We start from the raw sequence: 23,094 nt of genomic DNA, 5'->3' as shown, positions 1-23,094 counted from the left end.
TGAAGGACAGCTGCAGCACATAGGGCTAAGTGCAATGACTATGGATGGATGTTGGAACCAATAGCTTGTACTGCTGCTTACTACAAGTTATCTGCAGCTACTGAATTAAGTGCAATATATAACTGCTGCACAACTGAAGGGCTAAGTGCAATGATATTAATTTCGCTTTGGTGCCAACGCTATATTCTGCTGCTATATATCTCTGCTGCTATGTTGGAAAGTGCAATACCTACTGTTGCAGAATTAAGTACAATGACGGTATGCTGCTAAGATATGTGCTATCTATTGCTGCTTGTGGACGCTGCTACCAGTATTTCTGCTGCTATGCTGGAAAGTGCAATACTAATTGCTGCAGAACGGAGTGTTATGATGGTATGCTGCTAAGATATGTGCTATCTATTGCTGCCTATGTATGCTGCTATCAAGGCTTTGTACTACTGGGATATACTGACTAGCAGAGTCACTACTGCACTATGACAACCACTATTAATGCTGGAATACGCACTTTATGCATATGAATTATGGTAACATGCACCTTTGTTGAAGGAAGATCAGCAGAAGTGATCTAGTGACTATTTATACTTAGTAGCCCTACGACTACAGTACTCCTTCATTTTTCAAGGACTGCCCAATAGCAGATATTTGAGCTTCTACTAGCGATATCTCTTATTAATGGTGGCGGTCCGTAAATATTTTGTGCACTAGATGTTTTGTTTGTTTGTTTTTTTGCTTATTTTATTAGCTACTATTAAAAGTGAAGTTTTAATCATATCTTCAATATAAGGTTCCCTTTCGCTTTATTGAAAAAAAAATTTTGGGAGACCTAAACCTCTAGCTAGAAGCTATATCGAGTATACGCCACATACTATACCACTGAATATATTACTGAAGCACACTGTGCCCCTGCTATATTACTTTCACATGCTAAGCCCCTGAATATATTACTGCCACAGGCTAGGCCCCTTAATATATCACTGCCACAGGCTACACCCCTGAATATATTACTGCCACACACTGTAGCCCCTGAATATATTACTTCCACAAGCTAAGCCCCTGAATATATTACTGCCGCACACTGTGACCCTGAATATATTACTGCCGCACGCTGTGCCCCTGGTATTTTACTGCCACATGCTATACCCCGTATATATTACTGCCGCACACTTAGCCCCTGGTATATTACTGCCACATGCTATGCCCCTAATATATTACAGCCACACGCTGTGCCCCTGGTATATTACTGCCACACGCTGTGCCCCTGGTATATTACTGACACACGCTGTGCCCCTGGTATAATTCTGCCACTTGGTATGCCCCTGGTATATTACTGCCACACAATATGTCCCCAAATATAATTTTAACAAACACTGTGCCATGTACCGACTAATTGTACCATAAAACAATGAATGATGCCACTGTGCCCTCTCAATGAATGATGCCACCGTGCCCAAAGAAAAAATGTCACTGTGCCCCCAGAACAAATGATGTCACAGCGCCTCAAGAATAAATGATGTCACTGTGCCTCCAGAACAAATGATGTCACTGTGCCTCCAGAGCAAATGATGTCACTGTGCCCCCCAGAATAAATGATGACACTGTCCCTCCAGAATAAATGATGACACTGTCCCTCCAGAATAAATGACACTGTGCCCCTAGAATAAATGACACTGTACCCCCAGAATTATTGATGCCACTGTGTCACTGTGACTCTTCAGCTGCCGCAAATTACAACTCCTATCATGCACAGACGGTCATAATGGGAGTTGTAGTTCTGTAACAGCTGGACAGTCACAGGTGGGGAAATGACTGTTCAACTGACAATTTAGGCTCCCCGTCCCAGGTCCCGTACTGCTCCACTGCTCTTTGGTAATTTGACTTTGGTAATTGAAACAATAATGGCCCCAAGTTACTAGATAGCTGTCAATTAAAACTATGGATAGGACAATAAAATACCTTCTAGAATACCTTCTAGATCCTTATCCAACATATGTGATAAAATATTGGTTGTTCTCTGTGTGTAAAGATAGCTGTGTGTAAAATTTGGTACAGAATTAAGAAATTGGGAAGGTTGCGAAAGCATACGGGTAGACCAAAATAAATGTCAAACCATCAGGATAGAAAACTTAAAGTAATATTCCTTGAAAATAGAAAAAATACAAATGAAAAACAAATGGGCCAAAACAGGAGTCCGTATTTGTGACTGAGCTGTAAGAAATTAGCTGAAGAATTTGGAATTTACATATTAAAAAGCCAAAATGAAAATCAGCAATAACACCTGCAGGGAACAAAACAAGGTTAGAGGGTTCTGAAATAAAGTGACCATGGATGAAGACAATAAAAGAGCAGGAACCAGCGCTGGAAGGATAAAAACACAGGAATGGATAAGCACATATAGCAACACGCGGGGATGGCAGTAACGCGTTTCAGTTCATGTGACCTGAAATGCATCACTGCCATCCTCGCGTGTCGGTATATGTGCTTATCCAGTCCTTATCCAGCCCTTTTAACCTCCAATAAATCTTAAGACATTCCAGCGCTGGTTCCTGCTCTTTTGTCTGTTTCCTGTGGCGATTACTGTGCGCTTGGGACAAGTGAAGCTGACATCTACTCTTTGTTGTCTTGACCATGGATGAAGCTTGAATGAAAGGGATATTCAGCGATTAATCTCCAATCTGCACTTGACAATAATATGATGGAACTTTTTCCTGGTTTGTTTTCTAATTAAACATTTAAAGATGACTGGTTGAAGAATACACATTTATCCATGTGATATGGGTTGCATGTCAGGTAAAAGATTATGGAGCCAGTAACCATTACAACAACAGTCAGTGCACAAGTGTATATAGAAATGTGGACACTTTGTTCATAGCAGCGATAGAAAATAAGAAACAAAAAAGAGAAAAAGACAGTAAAAAGTATTGCACACAATAATAAATAAGTTGACAAGAAAACATCTAAAATCTATTATTATTGATAGAGAATAGGCTTGGTGATGATGAATACATTTTTCAGGATGATAATACATCTTGCCATAGATTAAAGGGGTACTCCAGTGGAAAACTTTTTTTTTTTTTTTTTTTATCAACTGGTGCCAGAAAGTTAAACAGATTTGTAAATTATTTCTATTAAAAAGTATTTACCCTTCCAGTACTTTATGGCAGCTTTAAGCTACAGAGGAAATTCTTTTCTCTTTGAAATTTTTTTTTGTCTTGTCAACAGTGCTCTCTGCTGACACCTGATGCCGGTATCAGGAACTGTCCAGAGCAGGAGAAAATCCCCATAGCAAACCTATACTGCTCTGGACAGTTCCTGACACGGACAGAGGTGTCAGCAGAGAGCACTGTGGACAAGAAAAAAAAGAAATTAAAAAAGAAAAGAATTTCCTCCTCTGTAGCATACAGCTACTAATAGGTACTGTAAGGATAAAGATTTTTTAATAGAAGTAATTTACAAATCTGGACAATAGGATGTGTAGCTCACTTAAAGATAAAGGTAAGGAGAGTGTTCGAGGTTAAAGGTGATGCCTTCACCCAATCAGGCCTAGTCAAAAAATGGGAAAATATATGTATATACCAGTCCTCAAGAACACTAGGGATGTGTAGAATAGAGAGGAAAGAAAATAGTGGATCTAATAAGGATTTATTAATATATGTATATATGTAAGTAAATGCAAATACATCACCAATCACTCTGCAGGGCCCTTGCAGGAATGAATTGGTAATAATCAATATATAAATAAAAATGCTAATGAAAATGCAGATAAAAATGCAGATAAAAATAATATAGCAGAAATGCACCAATGTCCACTACGGTGGTTAGCAACGTGTCTTTTTTGGTTAGTAGTCACTCTTGGTCACAGTTAAGTCCAAGGATATCCAATTAAAAGAGTCACAGTTCAGTAATCAACTCCTATGATACTGTAGCCAAATATAGCAATAGTGGCGATAATAGCAGCAGTTGTAGCAATTATGGCAATAGTTTGTAGAGTATCGGTGCACAGCACCACTCACCCTCCTTCTCGGCTGTTAGCGATCCCGGCAAGCAATGATGTTCACAGGTAGCGATTTCGGCAGACCGCGATGTCCTGTAGGTGATAAAAGCTGTTTGTATTGCCAGTCTGGATCGTAGCCTAGGTGAGTGGTTCTCCGGTAGGCTGTAAGTATCCTGGGCTGGCACGGGGAGGCGTCCGGCCTAGGGAGAACGTGTCCAGGAACTCTGCCGTCCGGGGCTGTGAATGGAGATCTGGGAGCAGCTGCGTGTCTGAATGATGCGCTAGCTGCGCGCGTGTTGCAGTGGTCCCAGTTCTGTGAGCATCCAGCAGTTGCTAGCCAAAATGTGTGGATATAGTCTCTTTAGAAGTGGCATAAGGTGCTTTTGCAAGTCAGACGCGTTTCAAGGCCTGCGGGCCTTTTCTTCAGTGACAGTAAGGACTTACTGTCACTGAAGAAAAGGCCCGCAGACCTTGAAACGCGTCTGACTTGCAAAAGCACCTTATACCACTTCTAAAGAGACTATATCCACACATTTTGGCTAGCAACTGCTGGATGCTCACAGAACTGGGACCACTGCAACACGCGCGCAGCTAGCGCATCATTCAGACACGCAGCTGCTCCCAGATCTCCATTCACAGCCCTGGACGGCAGAGTTCCTGGACACGTTCTCCCTAGGCCGGACGCCTCCCCGTGCCAGCCCAGGATACTTACAGCCTACCGGAGAACCACTCACCTAGGCTACGATCCAGACTGGCAATACAAACAGCTTTTATCACCTACAGGACATCGCGGTCTGCCGAAATCGCTACCTGTGAACATCATTGCTTGCCGGTATCGCTAACAGCCGAGAAGGAGGGTGAGTGGTGCTGTGCACCGATACTCTACAAACTATTGCCATAATTGCTACAACTGCTGCTATTATCGCCACTATTGCTATATTTGGCTACAGTATCATAGGAGTTGATTACTGAACTGTGACTCTTTTAATTGGATATCCTTGGACTTAACTGTGACCAAGAGTGACTACTAACCAAAAAAGACACGTTGCTAACCACCGTAGTGGACATTGGTGCATTTCTGCTATATTATTTTTATCTGCATTTTTATCTGCATTTTCATTAGCATTTTTATTTATATATTGATTATTACCAATTCATTCCTGCAAGGGCCCTGCAGAGTGATTGGTGATCTATTTGCATTTACTTACATATATACATATATTAATAAATCCTTATTAGATCCACTATTTTCTTTCCTCTTTATTCTACACATCCCTAGTGTTCTTGAGGACTGGTATATACATATATTTTGCCATTAATTTACAAATCTGTTTAACATTCTGACACCAGTTGATTTAAAAAAAAATGTTTTCCACCGGAGTACCCCTTTAACCCCTTAAGGACACATGACGTTCTCATACGTCTCCATTTCCGAGTCCTTAAGGACACATGACGTATGAGAACGTCATGTGTTTTACCGGCCCCCCGCAACCATCTGGAGCGGAGCCGGTCCCCGATGCCTGCTGAAATCGTTCAGCAGGCATCGGGGCATATCGCCCAGGGGGGTCATTATGACCCCCCATGTCGGCGATGGCCGCAGATCGCTGGACAATTCAGTCCAGCGATCGGCGGCGGATTCCGGGTCAATCGGGTCTCCAGTGACCCGGTGACCCGGAATTATTGGCTGATCGGGGCCGTCAGAGACGGCCCCGAACAGCCAGAGCCAGCAGGGGTGAGGTGGCACTGGTGCCACCTCACGATCGCCCTGATTCGTCGGCCGGATTACCGGCCGACCAATCAGGGCGCCTGCTGCGGGTGTCACTCCCGCAACCCGCTCCGCCCCTCTTCCGGAGGACGTGAGCGGGTGCGGGACGTGCACCCCGGGTGCTGGGGACCCCGATCCCCGGCGCCCCTGTTGGGATCGGGGCCCCAGGAGCAGCGGCGGCGGCGGGACTGACCTGTGCGGCGAGGATCGTTGGAGGTGAGTGACAGCCTCCTGCTGTTGCTTAGCAACAGCTCCCAGCATGCAAAAAGGGCATGCTGGGAGCTGTAGTTATGCAACAGCAGGAGGCAGACCACCACAACTCCCAGCATTCCCTTATGGGCATGCTGGGACTTGTAGTTTTGCAACAGCTGGAGGCACATTCTTTCTATGGAAAAGTGTACCTTCAGCTGTTGTGTAACTACAACTCCCAGCTTGCACAATCAGCTAAAGTGCATGCTGGGAATTGTAGTGGTGCATCTGGTGGTTGCATAACTACAACTCCCAGCATGCCCGTTGGCTGTCGGTGACTGCTGAGAGTTGTAGTTTTGCAACAGCTGAAGGCACACTGAGTTAAGTAGCAAACCAGTGTGTCTCCAGCTGTTGCATAACTACAATCCCCAGCATCCCCAGCCAAAGTAGTATGCCTCCAGCTGTTGCATAACTACAAGACCCAGCATGCCCTTCCGCTGCCCGTACATGCTGGGGGTTGTAGCTTTTGCAACAGCTGAAGGCACACTGGTTGCAAAACACTGAGTTTGTTACCAAACTCGGTGTTTCACAACCAGTGTGCCTCCAGCTGTTGCAAAACTACAACTCCCAGCATGCACTGATAGACCGTACAAGCTGGGAGTTGTAGTTTTGCAACAGCTGGATGTCCCCCCCCCCCCCCCCCATGTGAATGTACAGGGTACACTCACATGGGCGTAGGATTACAGTAAGTATCGGGCTGCAAGTTTGAGGTGCGGCAAAATTTCTGCCGCAGCTCAAACTGCCAGCGAGAAACTACTGTGAACCCCCCGCCCGTGCGACTGTACCCTAAAAACACTACACTAACACACAATAAAAAGTAAAAAACACTACATATACACATACCCCTATACAACCCCCCTCCCCTCCCCAATAAAAATGAAAAACGTCTGGTACGCCACTGTTTCCAAAACGGAGCCTCCAGCTATTGCAAAACAACTACTCCCAGTATTGCCAGATAGCCGTTGACTGTCTAGGCATGCTGGGAGTTTTACAACAGCTGGAGGCACCCTGTTTGGGAATCACTGGCGTAGAATACCCCTATGTCCACCCCTATGCAAGTCCCTAATTTAGGCCTCAAATGCGCATGGCGCTCTCACTTTGGAGCCCTGTCGTATTTCAAGGCAACAGTTTAGGGTCACATATGGGGTATCGCCATACTCGGGAGAAATTGCCTAACAAATTCGGGGGCGGGGGGGGGGGTATTTATTGCTATTACCCTTTTTAAAAATGTAAAATTTTTGGGAAAACAAGCATTTTAGGTAAAAAAAATATATATTTTTTTACATATGCAAAAGTCGTGAAACACCTGTAGGGTATTAAGGTTCAAACTACCCCTTGTTATGTTCCCCGAGGGGTCTAGTTTCCAAAATGGTATGCCATGTGTTTTTTTTTTTTTTTGCTGTCCTGGCACCATAGGGGCTTCCTAAATGCGGCATGCCCCCAGAGCAAAATTCGCTTTCAAAAAGCCAAATGTGACTCCTTCTCTTATGAGACCTGTAGTGCGCCAGCAGAGCACTTTTCACCCCCATATATGGGGTGTTTTCTGAATCGGGAGAAATTGGGCTTCAAATTTTGGGGGGTATTTTCTGCTATTACCCTTTTTAAAAATGTAAACATTTTGGGAAAACAAGCATTTTAGGTAAAAAAAATTTTTTTTTTTTTACATATGCAAAAGTCGTGAAACACCTGTAGGGCATTAAGGTTCACATTACCCCTTGTTACGTTCCCCGAGGGGTCTAGTTTCCAAAATGGTATGCCATATGTTTTTTTTGCTGTTCTGGCACCATAGGGGCTTCTTAAATGCGGCATGCCCCCAGCGCAAAATTTCCTTCAAAAAAGCCAAATGTGACTCCTTCTCTTCTGAGACCTGTAGTGCGCCAGCAGAGCACTTTTCACCCCCATGCAAGGTGTTTTCTGTATCGGGAGAAATTGGGCTTCAAATTTTGGGGGGTATTTTCTGCTATTACCCTTTTTAAAAATGTAAAATTTTTGGGAAACCAAGCATTTTAGGTAAAAAATATATATATTTTTTTTACATATGCAAAAGTCGTGAATCACCTGTAGGGTATTAAGGTTCACTTTACCCCTTTTTACGTTCCCTGAGGGGTCTAGTTTCCAAAATGGTATGCCATGTGTTTTTTTTTTTTTTTGCTGTCCTGGCACCATAGGGGCTTCCTAAATGCGGCATGCCCCCCAAAAACCATTTGACACTCCTTCCCTTCTGAGCCCTCTACTGCGCCCGCCGAACAATTAACATAGACATATGAGGTATGTCCTTACTCGAGAGAAATTGGGTTTCAAATACAAGTAAAAATTTTCTCCTTTTTACCCCTTGCAAAAATTCAAAAATTGGGTCTACAAGAACATGCAAGTGTAAAAAATGAAGATTTTGAATTTTCTCCTTCACTTTGCTGCTATTCCTGTGAAACACCTAAAGGGTTAAAGCACTTATTGAATGTCATTTTGAATACTTTGGGGGGTGTAGTTTTTATAATGGGGTCTTTTATGGGGTATTTCTAATATGAAGACCCTTCAAATCCACTTCAAACCTGAACTGGTCCCTGAAAAATAGCGAGTTTGAAAATTTTGTGAAAAATCGGAAAATTGCTTCTGAACTTTGAAGCCCTCTGGTGTCTTCCAAAAGTAAAAACTCATAAATTTTATGATGCAAACATAAAGTAGACATATTGTATATGTGAACCCAAAAAAATATATTTTGAATATCCATTTTCCTTACAAGCAGAGAGCTTCAAAGTTAGAAAAATGCAAAATTTTCATTTTTTTCATCAAATTTTGGGATTTTTCACCAAGAAAGGATGCAAGTTACCATAAAATTTTACCACTAAGTTAAAGTAGAATATGTCACGAAAAAAAAATCTCGTAATCAGAATGATAACTAAAAGCATTCCAGAGTTATTAATGTTTAAAGTGATAGTGGTCAGAATTGCAAAAAACGCTCCGGTCCTTAAGGTGTAAAATGGCCTGGTCCTTAAGGGGTTAAAGCTTTTCCTCAGGAAAGGCATATTAATTAATTGATTTAGTTGTCAAACAGTCTGTATTTCAATCCAATTGACAGTTTATAGCAGAAAGGAAAGGAATGGGTCAATAACAAGGTTTCATCCTGTAAAGCTGATCTCTTTTGCTTTTCAGAAAAGTGGTAACCAGCTTAATATAGATATTTAGCACTATAGAATTTCACAACTGAAAGGATTTAGGCCACCATAAAAAATGTTAATTGTTATTTTTATGTTAATGATTTTATTATTTACTTTCCTCCACACTGACGAATTCCATAATTTATCACATTTACTGATTCTATAAATCTTTTTTTCACCTTATCTAAAATTCCCACTTCTCCCATGAAGGGTTCCTGATCGCATCCAATAAGACCCAGTAAGCACACCTTAGGTGTTATATTCAATGTTACCCCGTAAACAGTCGTAATAAGCCGTATCACATCATTCCAATATGCATGTAAGACAGGGCAGGCCCACATCATATGCAGCAAATGAGCCTCCAACTCACCGCACCTGGGGCAAGCAGAGTCAGGCCGAACATCAATGTTATGTAAGAACAGTGGGGTTTTATACACCCTATGCAAAAAGAACAGTTGTGATAGTCTATTAGACTCTGACAAAGACGGGGTTAAAGAAAGCACCATAGACCACTCCTCATCACTCAACCCACTAAGATCCCTCTCCCACTTAGCGCAGACAGTCAAGGGGAAACGTTCATGGTAGAAGCTTAACAACTCACCATAAAGCCTATAAATAATACCTGCAGACTCCCTTTTCGTAACCACGGATTCTAGGACCCTGTTAGACTGTACCTCCATCAGCCGCAGACGATTTTGAGTTTCATACACATGATGGAGTTGCAAGTATCGGTAAAATGAAGAGCGCGGTAAAGCAAACTCCTCCTGCAAATCCTCAAAAGATCTAACTACCCCCTGTACAGCTAGCTGCCCCTGTTCACACAATCCCCTCCTCTCCCAATAACCAGCATCCGCAAAGGAGTAGAAAACCTGCAAGCCCGGGTTATGCCACAGTGGTGTATGTGATAAAAAAAATTCGTAAGACCCATTACCTTACGCGTATGGCCCCAGAGCTTGTAGAGGAGCAAGGTAGTGGGAGAAGAGTCCGGAGGTCTGGTCAGGGTTCCAATTTCAAGAATATGTAGTGGCACTCTCTCTCCATGTTTAGCCATAAATAAACAACCCATAGGCCCCAATAAAGATGTCTTTGCCCACCCTCTTTACTGATGATATACAAACAAGGAGAGCGCTCCTAGTGTGATAACGTAATGTGTAGAGGAGATGAAAAAACAAGTAAAATTGCTCACCAAGTATAGTTGTACTGCGACCAAGTACAACTATGGTGAAAGCGTGGAATAACCCTTCAACGGGCGAAGAACGGCAGCCGCTCCTGGCAACACAGGTGAAGCACTCAGACGGATCCCTCCAAGGAACAGCCCAGGATAAAGGCAGCGCACAAGACTTCAAAGGTAAAATGGTTTATTGACTCGGCATGCAACGCGTTTCGCTGGATGACCAGCTTCATCAGGCATCTTTACTGATGAAGTTGCAAGGCGATAAAATACAGCCAGGGATTAGGTAACGCCAGCCCACCCGAAGATTTTGCCCTTTGTAATGTTTCAAGTTTGATCCTAGCAGACCCTCCCCCCCCCCCCCCACCCGCCCATAATACCAACTGTCTAAAAAGTTGCTGTATTCTGTGAAAGTAAGTCATTGCTATCCACACAGGAGAGTTCTGCAGTACATATAGCAACTGTGGTATAAGGACCATTCTTGTTAGATTAGTCTGGCCAACCGCCGAAATCGGCAATTTACACCAGACAGCCACCTTTTGGGAACTCCTGTCCAGCAGGGGTGTCAGGTTCCGGGGTATAAAATCATGCAAAAATGGTGTGATGTTAACACCTAAGTATCTAAATCCCTTAACCACCTGTATATTAGAGAGGGCTATCTGAGGAATATCAGGCAGAGCATCTAGGGGCATCAGAACAGACTTGTCCCAATTGATAAGCAGGCCAGAGTAGGTACCAAACTCTGAAATAATCGACATAGCAGGGGACAGGGACCTAGCAGTATCACACAGAAATAGTAACATGTCATCTGCGTAAAGCGCCACTCTCTCATCAATGGAACCGTAGCGGAATCCAATCAGATCAGGTGAGGCTCGCAGGAGACAAGCCAACTGCTCTATGGCTAGCGCAAAGAGCAGAGGCGACAGGGGACACCCGTAGACGGGCAGTCGGGCTCAGGTAGAGAAGTTTAACATAAGTAAGAAATCTAGGTCGGAACCCCATGGCCCCCATTACCTTCCACAGATAATTCCATTCGACGCTATCAAATGCTTTGGCAGTGTCCAATGAAAAAATCGATCTTGCTCCTGCTCCCTCCTGAGTCATCTGCAAGTTAAGGTACACTCTCCTAATATTATCAACCGTAGACTTACCCGGCATAAAACCTGTCTGATTACCATGGACCAGAGACAACACGACCCCAGCCAATCTGTTAGCGAGTACCCAGGCCAGCAGCTTCACATCGGCACACAATAATGAGATCGGTCTGTAAGAACCCGCACATAACGGATCCTTTCCAGGTTTTGGTAAAAGTACTACAATGGCCTCCATCATGGACTGAGGTAAAGAGCCACCTAAGGCTGCCGACTCGACCACTCGCAACAACTGGGGTAGGAGTATCCCAGAGAATTTTTTATATACCTCACTCGGAAGGCCATCTGGACCCGGGGCTTTTTCATTAGCTGCATCTTTTAGAGCTTGTTCCAGTTCCTCCAGAGAGATGGGTGAGTCCAGCCTGTCCCTCTGCTCCGGAGAAAGGGAAGGAAGTGATGCCCTGCTCACTTAGTCCGCCAAGGCCTCCCCAGTACAAGAGACCTTGGTAGAGCATGCATCTTTATAAAAATCCACCATCACACCCATAATATCCTCATCCGCTCTCCCCCGGCCATCCCTTAAACAGCCAATATAGGCAACTCCCTGCTGGGCTCGAGCAATGGAAGCCAATAATTTACCCGTACTCTCACCACACTCAAAGTAGCACTGCTTAGTGAAAAACCTTTTATGTTCCGCCGTTTCCTCTACATATTTAGTATAGTCACTCTGCGCCCGTAGCCACACATCCTTCATCCCAGAGGTAGGGTCCAAAACATAGCCAGCTTCAGCTTTAGTAACAGACAGTCTCAGCTTCTCACCCCTCTCTCTAGTAAAAGACTTGTGAATACTCATGTCCCGAATAAATAAGCCACGTAGGAACGCGAGTCCCAAACCACTGAGACCAAAGCCGAACCATCATTAAGGGTGATATAGTCCCCGAGTTCTACGCCGACAATTTCGGCAGTAGTCAGCAATTGCAACCAGAACGGGTTCAGTCTCAATAGAGGGTGCACCCCTCAAGCGCTCCCTATTAAGTCAAGTCGTAAACAAATTGGGGAATGATCCAACAACCCTCTGGCCAAATATTCAACTTCTCTAACCAGGCTACCCATATCCCCATCCCCAACGGCCATGTCTATCCTGGACAAGGTACCATGTGTAGACGAGTAACAGGAGAACTGTTTAACACTGGGATTATGAAGACGCCACAGATCAAATAGGTCTACTTCCATTAACAACTTGGCAAAACCAGTAGGTCTAGAGGAGGGAGGGGCTTGAGATCCCCAAAACTTATCTTTAGAAGCATCTAATACATGGTTAAAGTCACCACACATAAGCACAGGTGCCACTGGAAGTCCCGATACTATGGTGAGAATACGCTGCATTACATCACCACTATAAGGGGGAGGGATATATACACCAACTATAATAAGCATTCGGTGAGACACTTCACATAACATGCATACAAATCTGCCATCAGGGTCGATGCTAGAGGAGATGGTCTTAAACGGAATAGATTTATGAACTAATATACTAACCCCTCTAGCATGAGAAGAGAAGGTAGAGTGATAAGAGTGTCCAACCCAAGCCCTTTGTAGGACCGAGGTGTTGTCCGCTGTCAGATGAGTTTCCGTAAGGCAGAGTATGGCAGGATGAAAGTGTCTCACCGAATTAAATACTGCATAGAGCTTTGCCACATCCCCTAACATTCCATCCTATTAAATTAAAAACCGCCATCCGGGACATTTGAGCATAAAAGGGCGAGAATGGCACCACTCACACCGAGAGAGACCAACTGTAAACGCACAGTAAAGCTACAGACATAGCATACAGCAGAATAGGGAGAGATGGAAAACAAAACAAACAAACACCCCAGAACAAAGTACAAAGACAGCCACACAAGTCGCCGCGTCACTCGGCACCCAGGGGCGCTAGTATACCCACACCACTCACAACCAGTCTTACTCAGGTAATATAACAGGAGATCCTCAGCAGAGTGAGAGCATACAGCAGGCATACAAACAGCCAACCAAACACGATTGAATATGCATACGTTTCACTCCTGCAATGAAAACATGTCAAAGATACCCTAAACAGTAACCACTTTGACAACATCCCTTCCATAGTGCAACAGTCCTCGCCCCCCCCCCACCCCCCCTAAGAAGTCCCACAGTAAATAACAATAGCCAGACAGTAAAGTTCGATAGTGACCCCTCTATGCGACTAGAAGTGTAACAACTATATCAAATATTAGCAATCACCATCATTACACTATAAGTATGATCAGAAAACAGAAATCCAACATTGAAATGACAAGGCAACCCCACCTATGTAAGTTAGACAATATTAGCAATATTAAGCAGGTCCACCGTTACCGGAGATATATCCCTCCCGTAAGCCAATTTAAACTAAAACATAAAAATGCAAAATAATGGGTCAATAAAGTCATGTATAAGCGACTGCAATCCACACTCCAGTCTCATGAGTGCACGTACGAACAGATCAGTCCGGTTCAGGTCCTGGGGAACCACCACGGGCCCTCCGGTGTAGTTGTGACTCATGAGCATCCAACCACCTCACAGCAGCATCAACCCCCTCAAAGAAGTGAGTGGTGCCTAAGGCAACCACCCTCAATCTGTCAGGATACAGCATGGAATATTGTACATCCAGGGTCCGCAGTCTCTTCTTAACATCCAGAAAGGAGGAACATTTCTTTTGCACCTCTGCTGAGAAGTCTGGGAAGAAGGAGATGACACAACTGTCCACAGTCACAGGTTGTTTTTCTCTAGCTAGCCGGAGTATCAAATCTCTATCACGGTAATGAAGAAGTTTCACCAGCATAGATCTGGGTGGGCCACCAGTGGGGAACGGCCGTGTAGGAACCCTATGGGCTCTTTCCACCGCAAATAAGGGGGTCAGATTATCAGCTCCAAACACATCTTTAAGCCATGTTTCCATGTACTCTGTTGGAGAGCGTCCATCACACTTTTCAGGCAGTTCCACAATATGCACATTGTTGCAACGCAGACGATTTTCCAGATCATCCGCTTTAGCTTTGAGCATAGCAATATCCTGACTATGTCTAGTAGAGTCCCAGACTAAAGGAACAACAACATCCTCCACATCACTAATCCTTCCTTCCACAGCAGAGGTACGATCAGTCACTTTTTGCAGATCATGTCTCATTAGGGATATATCAGTCTGTACAGTGCCCACCTGAGCAGTTAACAGAGGGAGGGTAGTATTGCATCGTTGAATTTCCGCAAACACAGCAGCCAAGGTGGGCTCACCCTGAGGTCTATGAGGCGTGGCAGCCACCACGCCAGAGTGGGCAGGGGAAGTGCTAGGCAAGGACACCAGAGAGTCCGCAGCAGCGTCCAGAGTACTGTTCACACAGTCCTCAAGAGGATCCGGGGGAGTCCCCATTTTGTCAATGGGCAGGGGGGCCTCCCTGCGGATAGGGGAGTCAGGGGATGACTGTCTCAGTGCAAATCTCTCCAGTTTAGCCACCACTTCTTGCTGTAGCGCCACTGTATTTCTAGATGTAGTAGCCCCACTGGCCACCTGCTGCAAAGTACCCTGTCCCTCTTTATTCCTCCTCCCCATATTGGGGTCCGAGTAATGTAGTAGAAAGGATGTACAACACACAGTTAGGAGGGACACAGGCAGCACCCCAGCAATGATGAAAACAGTAAAGTCCAGTATTATCCAGATAGTAGAGCTGGCACTGATGGGGCCGGGGGAGAGGGGGGAGGGAGAAGAGGAGCAAGCAGAGTAGGATTACATATGGGGGGAGATATGTCAGCACCCCCAAATATATCTGCAGCAGTACACAGGCCTTAGCAGTATGTTAAGGTGTTAAAAGCTGAAGGTGTCCCCCAAAGCACAGCAGCTCCCCCTCAGCAACCTGCCTGAGGCTCCTCACCCCACAGCAAGAAGGTCGTCCAGGCGTTCAGAGCCCTGGCTCCAAGGGCATCCCACTTCCTCCGTGCCCTTAATAGAGGATTCTCCCCAGCAGGGTCAGGCACTTACTGAAATCAGTGTAGGGACTCTGTCAGGAACCCCCGAGGGCTCCACAGAGCGCCGGCCGCTGCGTCCTTCTCTTCAAGATGGCGACCGCACCTCCACAGGGCCACACTCCCACCTGCGCCACCGGAGCTCAAGGTCCCCGACGGCTCCTGCGGACTCTGCGCAGGCTCCCCCGCCGGCAGCCGGAGGCAGAAGGCCAGGAGGATCACCACAGGACGGCCACTGGAACCAGGCCGCAACCGAGGAGGGGACTGCCTCCAACTCCCGCCACAGGTCCCCCGCCGCTCCCGGACACCGGACCCACCAGCGATTGAGCGACGAGTCAGGTAGAAGACTACTTCAGATCCCTAGGGAGCACAGCAGCACGCAGGCAGTACGGGCGCAGGTCACTGGAGGTCGCAGGTTTCAGGGCCCAGGACACCCTCGGCAACAGGGCACTCCCAGGATCCTCCGGACGGTCAAATAGCGGCACAGCCAGGACCCTCAGAGCATCAGGGGTCCTGCAGGACCAGAAAGGGCCATCAGAAAGGCAGGATGGTAGGGATAAAAACAGGATTTTGTAAAGGATGGCAGGAGCACCGCAGGCACACGTCCGCTCAGGCCGCCATTCCGCCCATTGAAATATAATGTTATTTATCCTGCATGGTGAATGACATAAAAATGCCAGATTATTATTTCATCACCTCACATCAGAAAATAAATGTAATAATAAGTGTTCAAAAAGTCAAATCTACCCCATGGTGGTATCAGTGAAACTACCGATCACTACACAAAAAGCAAGCCCCCACATAGCTCCACAAACGGAAAAGTAAAAAAGTTCTAGTGGTCAGAACCTGAACATGCAATGCAATTTTTTTCCTTTTTTATTAATGTATGTTTTAATACATTCGCGGACAAAAGTTAACATATCAGTTACTGCACATTGAATGTATTTTTAATACAGTCGCGAACAAAAGTTACTGCACATTGAATGGTATTAAAAAAAATAATTCAAAGTACAGTTGGATTTGTTATTGTCTATTTACTTTCTACACTGTGTAACTGAACAATTTTGGTTTAATAAGTGTTCTAAGTGTGGCCTATTTTTTCTTTATTTTTTTTTTTTTCAAAATCTTTTATAAGAAGATTGTAAGAAGAAAAAAAAAGAAAAAAAAAGGTACAGTTGTCCTAACAAGCACATATGGTTCTATCAATGGAAAAGTAATATAGTTATGGCCCTAAGAAGGCCAGGAGGAAATAATAGAAAAGCAAAAATAAAACATTTTCCCGGTCATTAATAGGTTAAAAACTAGTATTACTCGGTCAATTATGTGAAAAATTTGCTAAAAATGTATATTTATGTTCACTAGGTTTTGTTAAGAGTGTTTACTACTCACTAGATTGTAAAGCAATTGTGGTCAAACAATAGATTTGTGTGTGTTCTTTATAAATGTAAATAAAAAATAAAAATTGTAATTTCCTTTTAGGAAATCTGGTGCTATTGGATCTCGGCTGACTGGTGCTGGATGGGGTGGCTGTACTGTTTCCATGGTCCCAGTTGACAAGCTCAATGTGTTTCTAACCAACGTACAAGAAATGTATTACAAAACTGATGCCCGTCGATCAGCACTGCAAAAACAGAGCCTTTTTGTTACAAAGCCGGGAAGTGGAGCTATGGTAATTGTGGAGAAAAAATGAGCAGTCTGTAGTAGGTTTCATAGGATTCTGCTGTAGTGAAATATATATGCATGGTAGACATAACTAAGTAATGTTAAAAAAGTAGCTCTTAAAATATAGGGCAATGGAGACCTGCGAACTGAAGATTACCATACAGACAATGATTAATAGCATATTTTTGCAAACCTCACTGTAATAAAACTGGAAATAAAGAATTACTTTCAAAATAATATTTTATTGTTTGACTGTTCAACAATAAATCATATAATGGAAGTTGGCTTAAGCAAAAAGACTTTAAAGCATTACTAAAGTCTTCTAAGCGGTTGGTTCACATTCGCTGTCAGCATCAAGAACATATTGTATGGTCAAATCCTTTTTCCTGAACAGTTTACTGGAAAACTGCATCTTTTGCTATTCAAAAGGAGAAAGAACAAAAAGTTTAGGAAGTAAGTTGATAGCATGTAACATAAGACTTAAAAGAAAAAGTACAACACATTGATATAGCCATAAAATACAGTAATATGTAAGCATTAACCTGTTTCATCTAAATGTCCATATAAGTAGCACATCAGGGATGAATTGTGTGTGAGTACCAGGTGATTAAGAAGATTTGTTCCTTGGCATCTTTGCTTTGCAGTAAAAGAGCACTAGCAGAGCTAGTCTTTTTATAGTGAACAACAAGGATGCCTTTATGGTGATGGCTACCTTTCAAAAAAAAATGTTATATTGATAAGACCTTGGAGACTGAATGCGTATATGGTAACAGCAAAGAATTCAGTGTAGTATAATCGTGCAGGGTTGCAGTTTTATACTTGCCTCCATTTGTTATCTATTTTGTGGTAATGAACATCTTTAAGGTTGGCCAGAAATCAATCCTTGAATCAGTGTGTTATGCCAGCACTTGCTAAAGATGAAATCTCTGCCCGGGCGGAGATTACATTGTTTAAATCAGGCCTTAAAGCATACCTGTCATAGTGCAAAAAAATGAAAAAAGTGATATGTTACTCAGGACCCAATCCTGATCATGTGCATATAATTTTTATGTGTCTCGGACCTATATATCCAGAGATATAAGCATTTATCTGCTGGTGAGTTACTTTTTCATTGTGCAGGCTGGAGGGGGCGTGTCAGTCTGTCTCCCTCACAGGAGCAAGCCTGTGCAGTCAGCCAATCAGTACTCTCTACTCTGTAACCCTTTCCTCTCTGGTTTTATGCTGTGTCATGTGTCAGAGGAAGATACTTGGAGATTGCCTGCAGCAATAAGAAGACATTATGGTGAATTCATAACATGATAAAATGTATAAATATAAGAATAGATCTTTATAAAATTAGTGCAAGGATTTTTTTGATAAAAGTACAGCATTTTTATGAATACATGTTCTATCTGTTTTAAAACTACAGCTCCCAGCATGTCCACACATCCTTTATCTGTAGTTTTGCATACACAATAGAATTTTAAGCTTGAATTTCAGGTCAAAATGTAAAAAATTTTTAACAGGTGTATATTGTGAAATGTCATATTATAATGGGTCCTGCAATATATGAAAAGTTTTTAACAATGACAGTGCCTCTTTAAGATAATTTGTCTTAAATATAAGGGCTCATTCACACTACAGAAATTCTGCCTGGGGAGATTCAATTTGTAGCAGGTGCCAGCAAAAAATTCTGGGGTCCAGAATTTGCACAGCTAAAGACAATGGGAGGCTGATGCACAGTATTTTCCACAGCAAAACTCTAGAGCTGAATTCTGGTCAGAAAATAGGTAGTGTGAATGGGCCCTTGTCGCTTTTTTTTTTTTATCAATTAAGATTTTATTGGTTAAACATGAATACAAACAAACCTCGTCAGAGGTCAAGCAATATAAACAAAAGGATTTCGCATCATAACAAATGTGAGCAATTATCACATGGGGGTAACAAAGCAATACCAATAATAATGCACTTCTAGTAGGGGGAAGAGCACCCAGAGCCGGGAACACTGCCAATAGTTAGGGGATGAAGGGGGTATGGGAAGGGGGGGCAAAAGGGGGGAGGGAGAGAAGGATGCTGGATAGAAATACAGGAAAGTCACCCGTAGTGATATTAGGAGGGCAATACCCATTCTTACGAACAGTACAGAAATAAATAAATAAATAACAGCGTTCCTATCCCATAAAGAGAGGGCTCAGTGATTAAAGCTGACATGAATATGAGGGTATAAAGATATAGGGGCACATAGAGATGGGAAGCCTCAGACAACTCCCTGGCGGCCAACAAACCTCAGCCAGGGCTCCCAGGTGCGCAGGAAGATGTCATGGGATCTGTCAGATCTGCTGGACATCTCTTCAAATCTGCACAACTGGTGTACTTTTAGATATCCATTCAGTGATAGTCGGGGGGTTCTGGCTATGCCATTTCAGTGGAATCAATGATTTAGCTGCTGCCAATAGATGTGCAAGTAAGGCATCTTTATAAGGGCGGAAATGTTGGGATGGCCATCCTAGGAGCACCATAGCGAGGTCAAGAGTGATCGGTTTGGAGAGAAAAGAGTTAATGGACACCTCCAGGTCCCTCCAGAAAGGTTCAATGATGGGGCAGGCCCACCAGATGTGCGTGAAGCTTCCCACTTGCGTCCCACAACGCCAACAGGAGCTAGAGGGAGATAAACCTTGGGCCTGCAGAAACTCAGGCGTCCTGTACCACCTGGCCAACAGCTTAAAGTGGGACTCTCTCAGACGTATGCATCTAGAATAGCCTTGAGAGTGAGACAGAATGTATTCAGTCTCCGAATGCCCAGCTCCTTTTCCCAAGAGGCTATATAGCCCGGTTGGGAAGAGTGTGTCGGTTCAGAACACAACTTCCTCGCAAAAGACAGTTTATGGGAATTTTGAGGAGGAGTGACTAAAAAGGGTTTCAAAGTCTGTCAAGCCTCTCAAAGCACCCACCTTGGACAGAAACCGTGTACAACAGAGTTTCATGTGTCGGATATGCAAGAAAGACAAACGAGTAGTAGGGAGAAAGGATTGTAACTGGTAGCCTGTCGGAACCCCTCCTCCCTGAAGCAGCTGATTGACAGGAATATGAGAGAGCTTAGCCCAAATAGGGGAATATGTTGGGAAAGCACAATTCACGATCTCAGGGATCAATGCGGAAGGTAACAGGGGTGATATATGAGGAGACAGTGTAGAAGAGAGAGAGGACCAGACATGAAAGATGCTCGGGAACAGGAGAGATGAGTCCCAGTGGGAGTAACGCCTCCTTCCAGTTAGCCAAAGACGCTGAAGAAAATGAGGACCAAATGCCCACTGGGACCATGCTAGTTCAGAGTTGGAGTCCGTAAAAGCGGATACAGTAGAAGGGGAAGAGCAAGTAAACCATCTACGAAGCTGAATGGCTCTGTAGAGTGAATGTATGTCAGGTATGCCTATACCGCCTCTGCTCGCTGGCCTGGTTAGAAAAGTATGTGCCATCCTAGGTTTTTTGTAGCGCCATAGATATAAGGAAAACATCCTTCGTATAGAAGAAAAGAAGGATGTGGGAAGGGCAGTAGGGATCATTTGAAGCTTATACAATATTTTAGGGACCACATACGTCTGTAGAACATTGCTCCTCCCAGTCCATGAAATCAGAGTGTTATCATAGTCCTTGAGAAGGAGTTGTATGTCAGTAGGTAACGTCTGCATACAGGGATGGGATGAATTAAGTAATATGTACCCCTAGGTATTTTAGCGAGGTCTTCCCCCACTGGAATGGGGACAGATGGGAAAGTGTAGTAATACGGTCTGCTGGAAGAGTGACACTAAGCAACTCCGATTTGGAGATATTAACTTTAAAGTTTGAGAGAAGGCCAAATTCTTCAAACAGTGACACCAGGCAAGGCAAATCCGACTCGGGTTTGGTAAGAAGGAAGAGTAAGTCATCCACAAAAGCCAAAACCTTCAGCTCACCAGACTGGGTGTGAGTCCCTCGAATAGAAGGATGTTGTCTCTCCCTCTGGAGTAGGGTTTCCATTACCAGTACAAAAAGGGTTGGAGAGAGCGGACAGCCCTGCCAGGTGCCATTTGTGATGTGGAATGAAGGGGAGATAGAGTCGTTAACCAATAGCGAAGTGTAAGGGCGGGTGTACAGGGAGAAAATTGCGTCAATGAACTGGGTGGGGAAACCAAATTTCTGGAGGACCACTGTCATAAACGACCATTTGACTCTATCGAAGGCCTTCTCGGCATCAACACCGAGAAGAACCAACGGGGAGCGGGTCTGGTGAGATCTATGGATGGGGGCTAAGAGTCAAAAGATATTGGCTCTGCCCTCTCTGCCTGGCACAAAGCCTGACTGCTCCGTGGCAGTGAGATGAGGGAGAAACTTCTTGATCCTGTTGGAAAGAAGTTTGGCCCAAATCTTCAAATCCAGATTCAGTAGCGATATAGATCTATAGCTTCCGCAATCAGACAGATTTTTCCCCTCCTTAGCTATTCGTGTAATGTGCGCTTCTAGAGCCTGAGCATGGAGTGGGGAGCCCTGCATTAACGAGGAGCAGGAGTCTGTGAGATGTGGAAGAAGGGTCTCCAGAAATGTCTTGTAATATGTTAGCGGAAGCCAATCCGGGCCAGGGCTCTTCCCAGGCAGGATGACACCACCCTGCCGGAGATATAGGGGCTAGCAAAGACTGTATCATGGAGGGCTCCAGGGACAGCAGGGCAAGAGCATGCAGGAAGCTATCCCGAAGGATGTCCACGGGTGGGCCATCTCCCCCCCCCCCCCTCGTCAGAGTAAGATTGAAGGTTATAAATAGTACCATTGGCATCCCTGATCTCATGTATGTTGTTGCTTCGCTCTGGCTTTTTTAAGAAGGGATGACATGAGCCTTCCTTCCTTATCCCCATGTGCTTATATTCTGTGCCTGTAGTGTAAATAAGCCCTGGAGAACCTGTCCTGTAAGTGTGTGAGCAATTGCTCCCTTAAAGTTTTGAGCTCTGTCAAAGTCTCTAGTAATCGTGAGTGTTTGTGGGTCCTCTCCAAGGCTGAAATGTTAGTCAAGAGATCGTCAATGGCCTTTCTGGATTCCTTTTTTAATTTCGTACCCCGAGAGATTAAGATTCCCCTCATGTAATCCTTATGGGCCTCCCCAATTATGGGAGCTGAAGGGCCAGAGCCCTTATTGACAGAAAAGTAAATATCTAAATATGTCTTTAAGTCGGCCAGTGCCAGGGGATGATCAAGGATCCTCTCATTTAGTCTCCAAGAAGGAGAAGAAGAAGAAGAGACAGGCAAAAGAGATAGAGTTAGAGAGATAGGTGCGTGATCTGAGACCATGATCGTGTCAATACCTGCAGATCGCAGAGCCTGCAATAAAGAGGAATGGATCAGCAAGTAATCCAGCTGCTGGTAGGTATCATGAACAGAAGAGTATTACATGTAGTATCGGATGGAGAGGTTCAGAAAGTGCCAGGAATCTACAAGGGATAAATCAGAAAATTTAGAGTGTAGACGAGACAATGAACGTTGTGAGAGATTAGAAGAGGAGGAGGAAGAGTCTTCACAGGGGTGCAAAGCGACATTTAGGTCAGAACCCAGGATGATCGGACCTCGGCAAAGGCCTTTAGGTCCGACAAGGTGGATATGAGCCATGGCACCTGGGCGTGATTCGGGGAATAAATATTAGTCAGGGTATATGTAGAGTTATAAAGTTGGATACGCAGGAACAAAGCCCTGCCTTCAGAATCTGAGTACTGTTGAGTAATTTTTGCAGGTAGGGATCGATGGATTGCAATAGAGACTCCCTTCGACGCAGAGGTGCCATGGCATGAGTGGAACCACTGGGAGTACTGTTTAGTAGGGAGTTTAGGTATTTTATCCTGCTTGAAGTGGGTCTCCTGCAATAGCACAATAGAGGCCTTGGTTCTTCTTAGGAGAGTAAAGACATGTCTGCGCTTCTCCGGGGTATTTAAACCTCTAACTTTAAAAGATACTATAGTCAAATCCGACATTAGGAAAATGGGGGGGGGGAG

General features: G+C 44.3%; 1 protein-coding gene across 8 annotated transcripts in view; it reads left to right on the top strand.

Moving 5' to 3' along the window:
- GALK2 (galactokinase 2) overlaps nt 1-17,341 on the top strand; it is a 626,364-nt gene extending 609,023 nt beyond the window's left edge. For 7 of the 8 annotated variants that reach the window (XM_056572234.1, XM_056572231.1, XM_056572232.1 and 4 more), the window contains one exon: nt 16,919-17,341. In XM_056572234.1, coding sequence (XP_056428209.1) covers nt 16,919-17,129 — 211 coding nt within the window. In that variant the 3' untranslated portion in view covers nt 17,130-17,341. Of the gene's footprint in view, nt 1-4,774; nt 4,849-16,918 lie in introns of all 8 variants that reach the window. The other variant, XM_056572229.1, reaches the window with a different exon arrangement.
- Nucleotides 17,342-23,094: the final 5,753 nt, after the last annotated feature.

This window comes from Hyla sarda, chromosome 4 (assembly GCF_029499605.1).
Source record: "Hyla sarda isolate aHylSar1 chromosome 4, aHylSar1.hap1, whole genome shotgun sequence".
In the NCBI taxonomy this organism is placed as follows: Eukaryota; Metazoa; Chordata; class Amphibia; order Anura; family Hylidae; genus Hyla; species Hyla sarda.
Note: the sequence above shows the minus strand (reverse complement) of the source record. Positions and strands in the feature narration are given on the sequence as shown.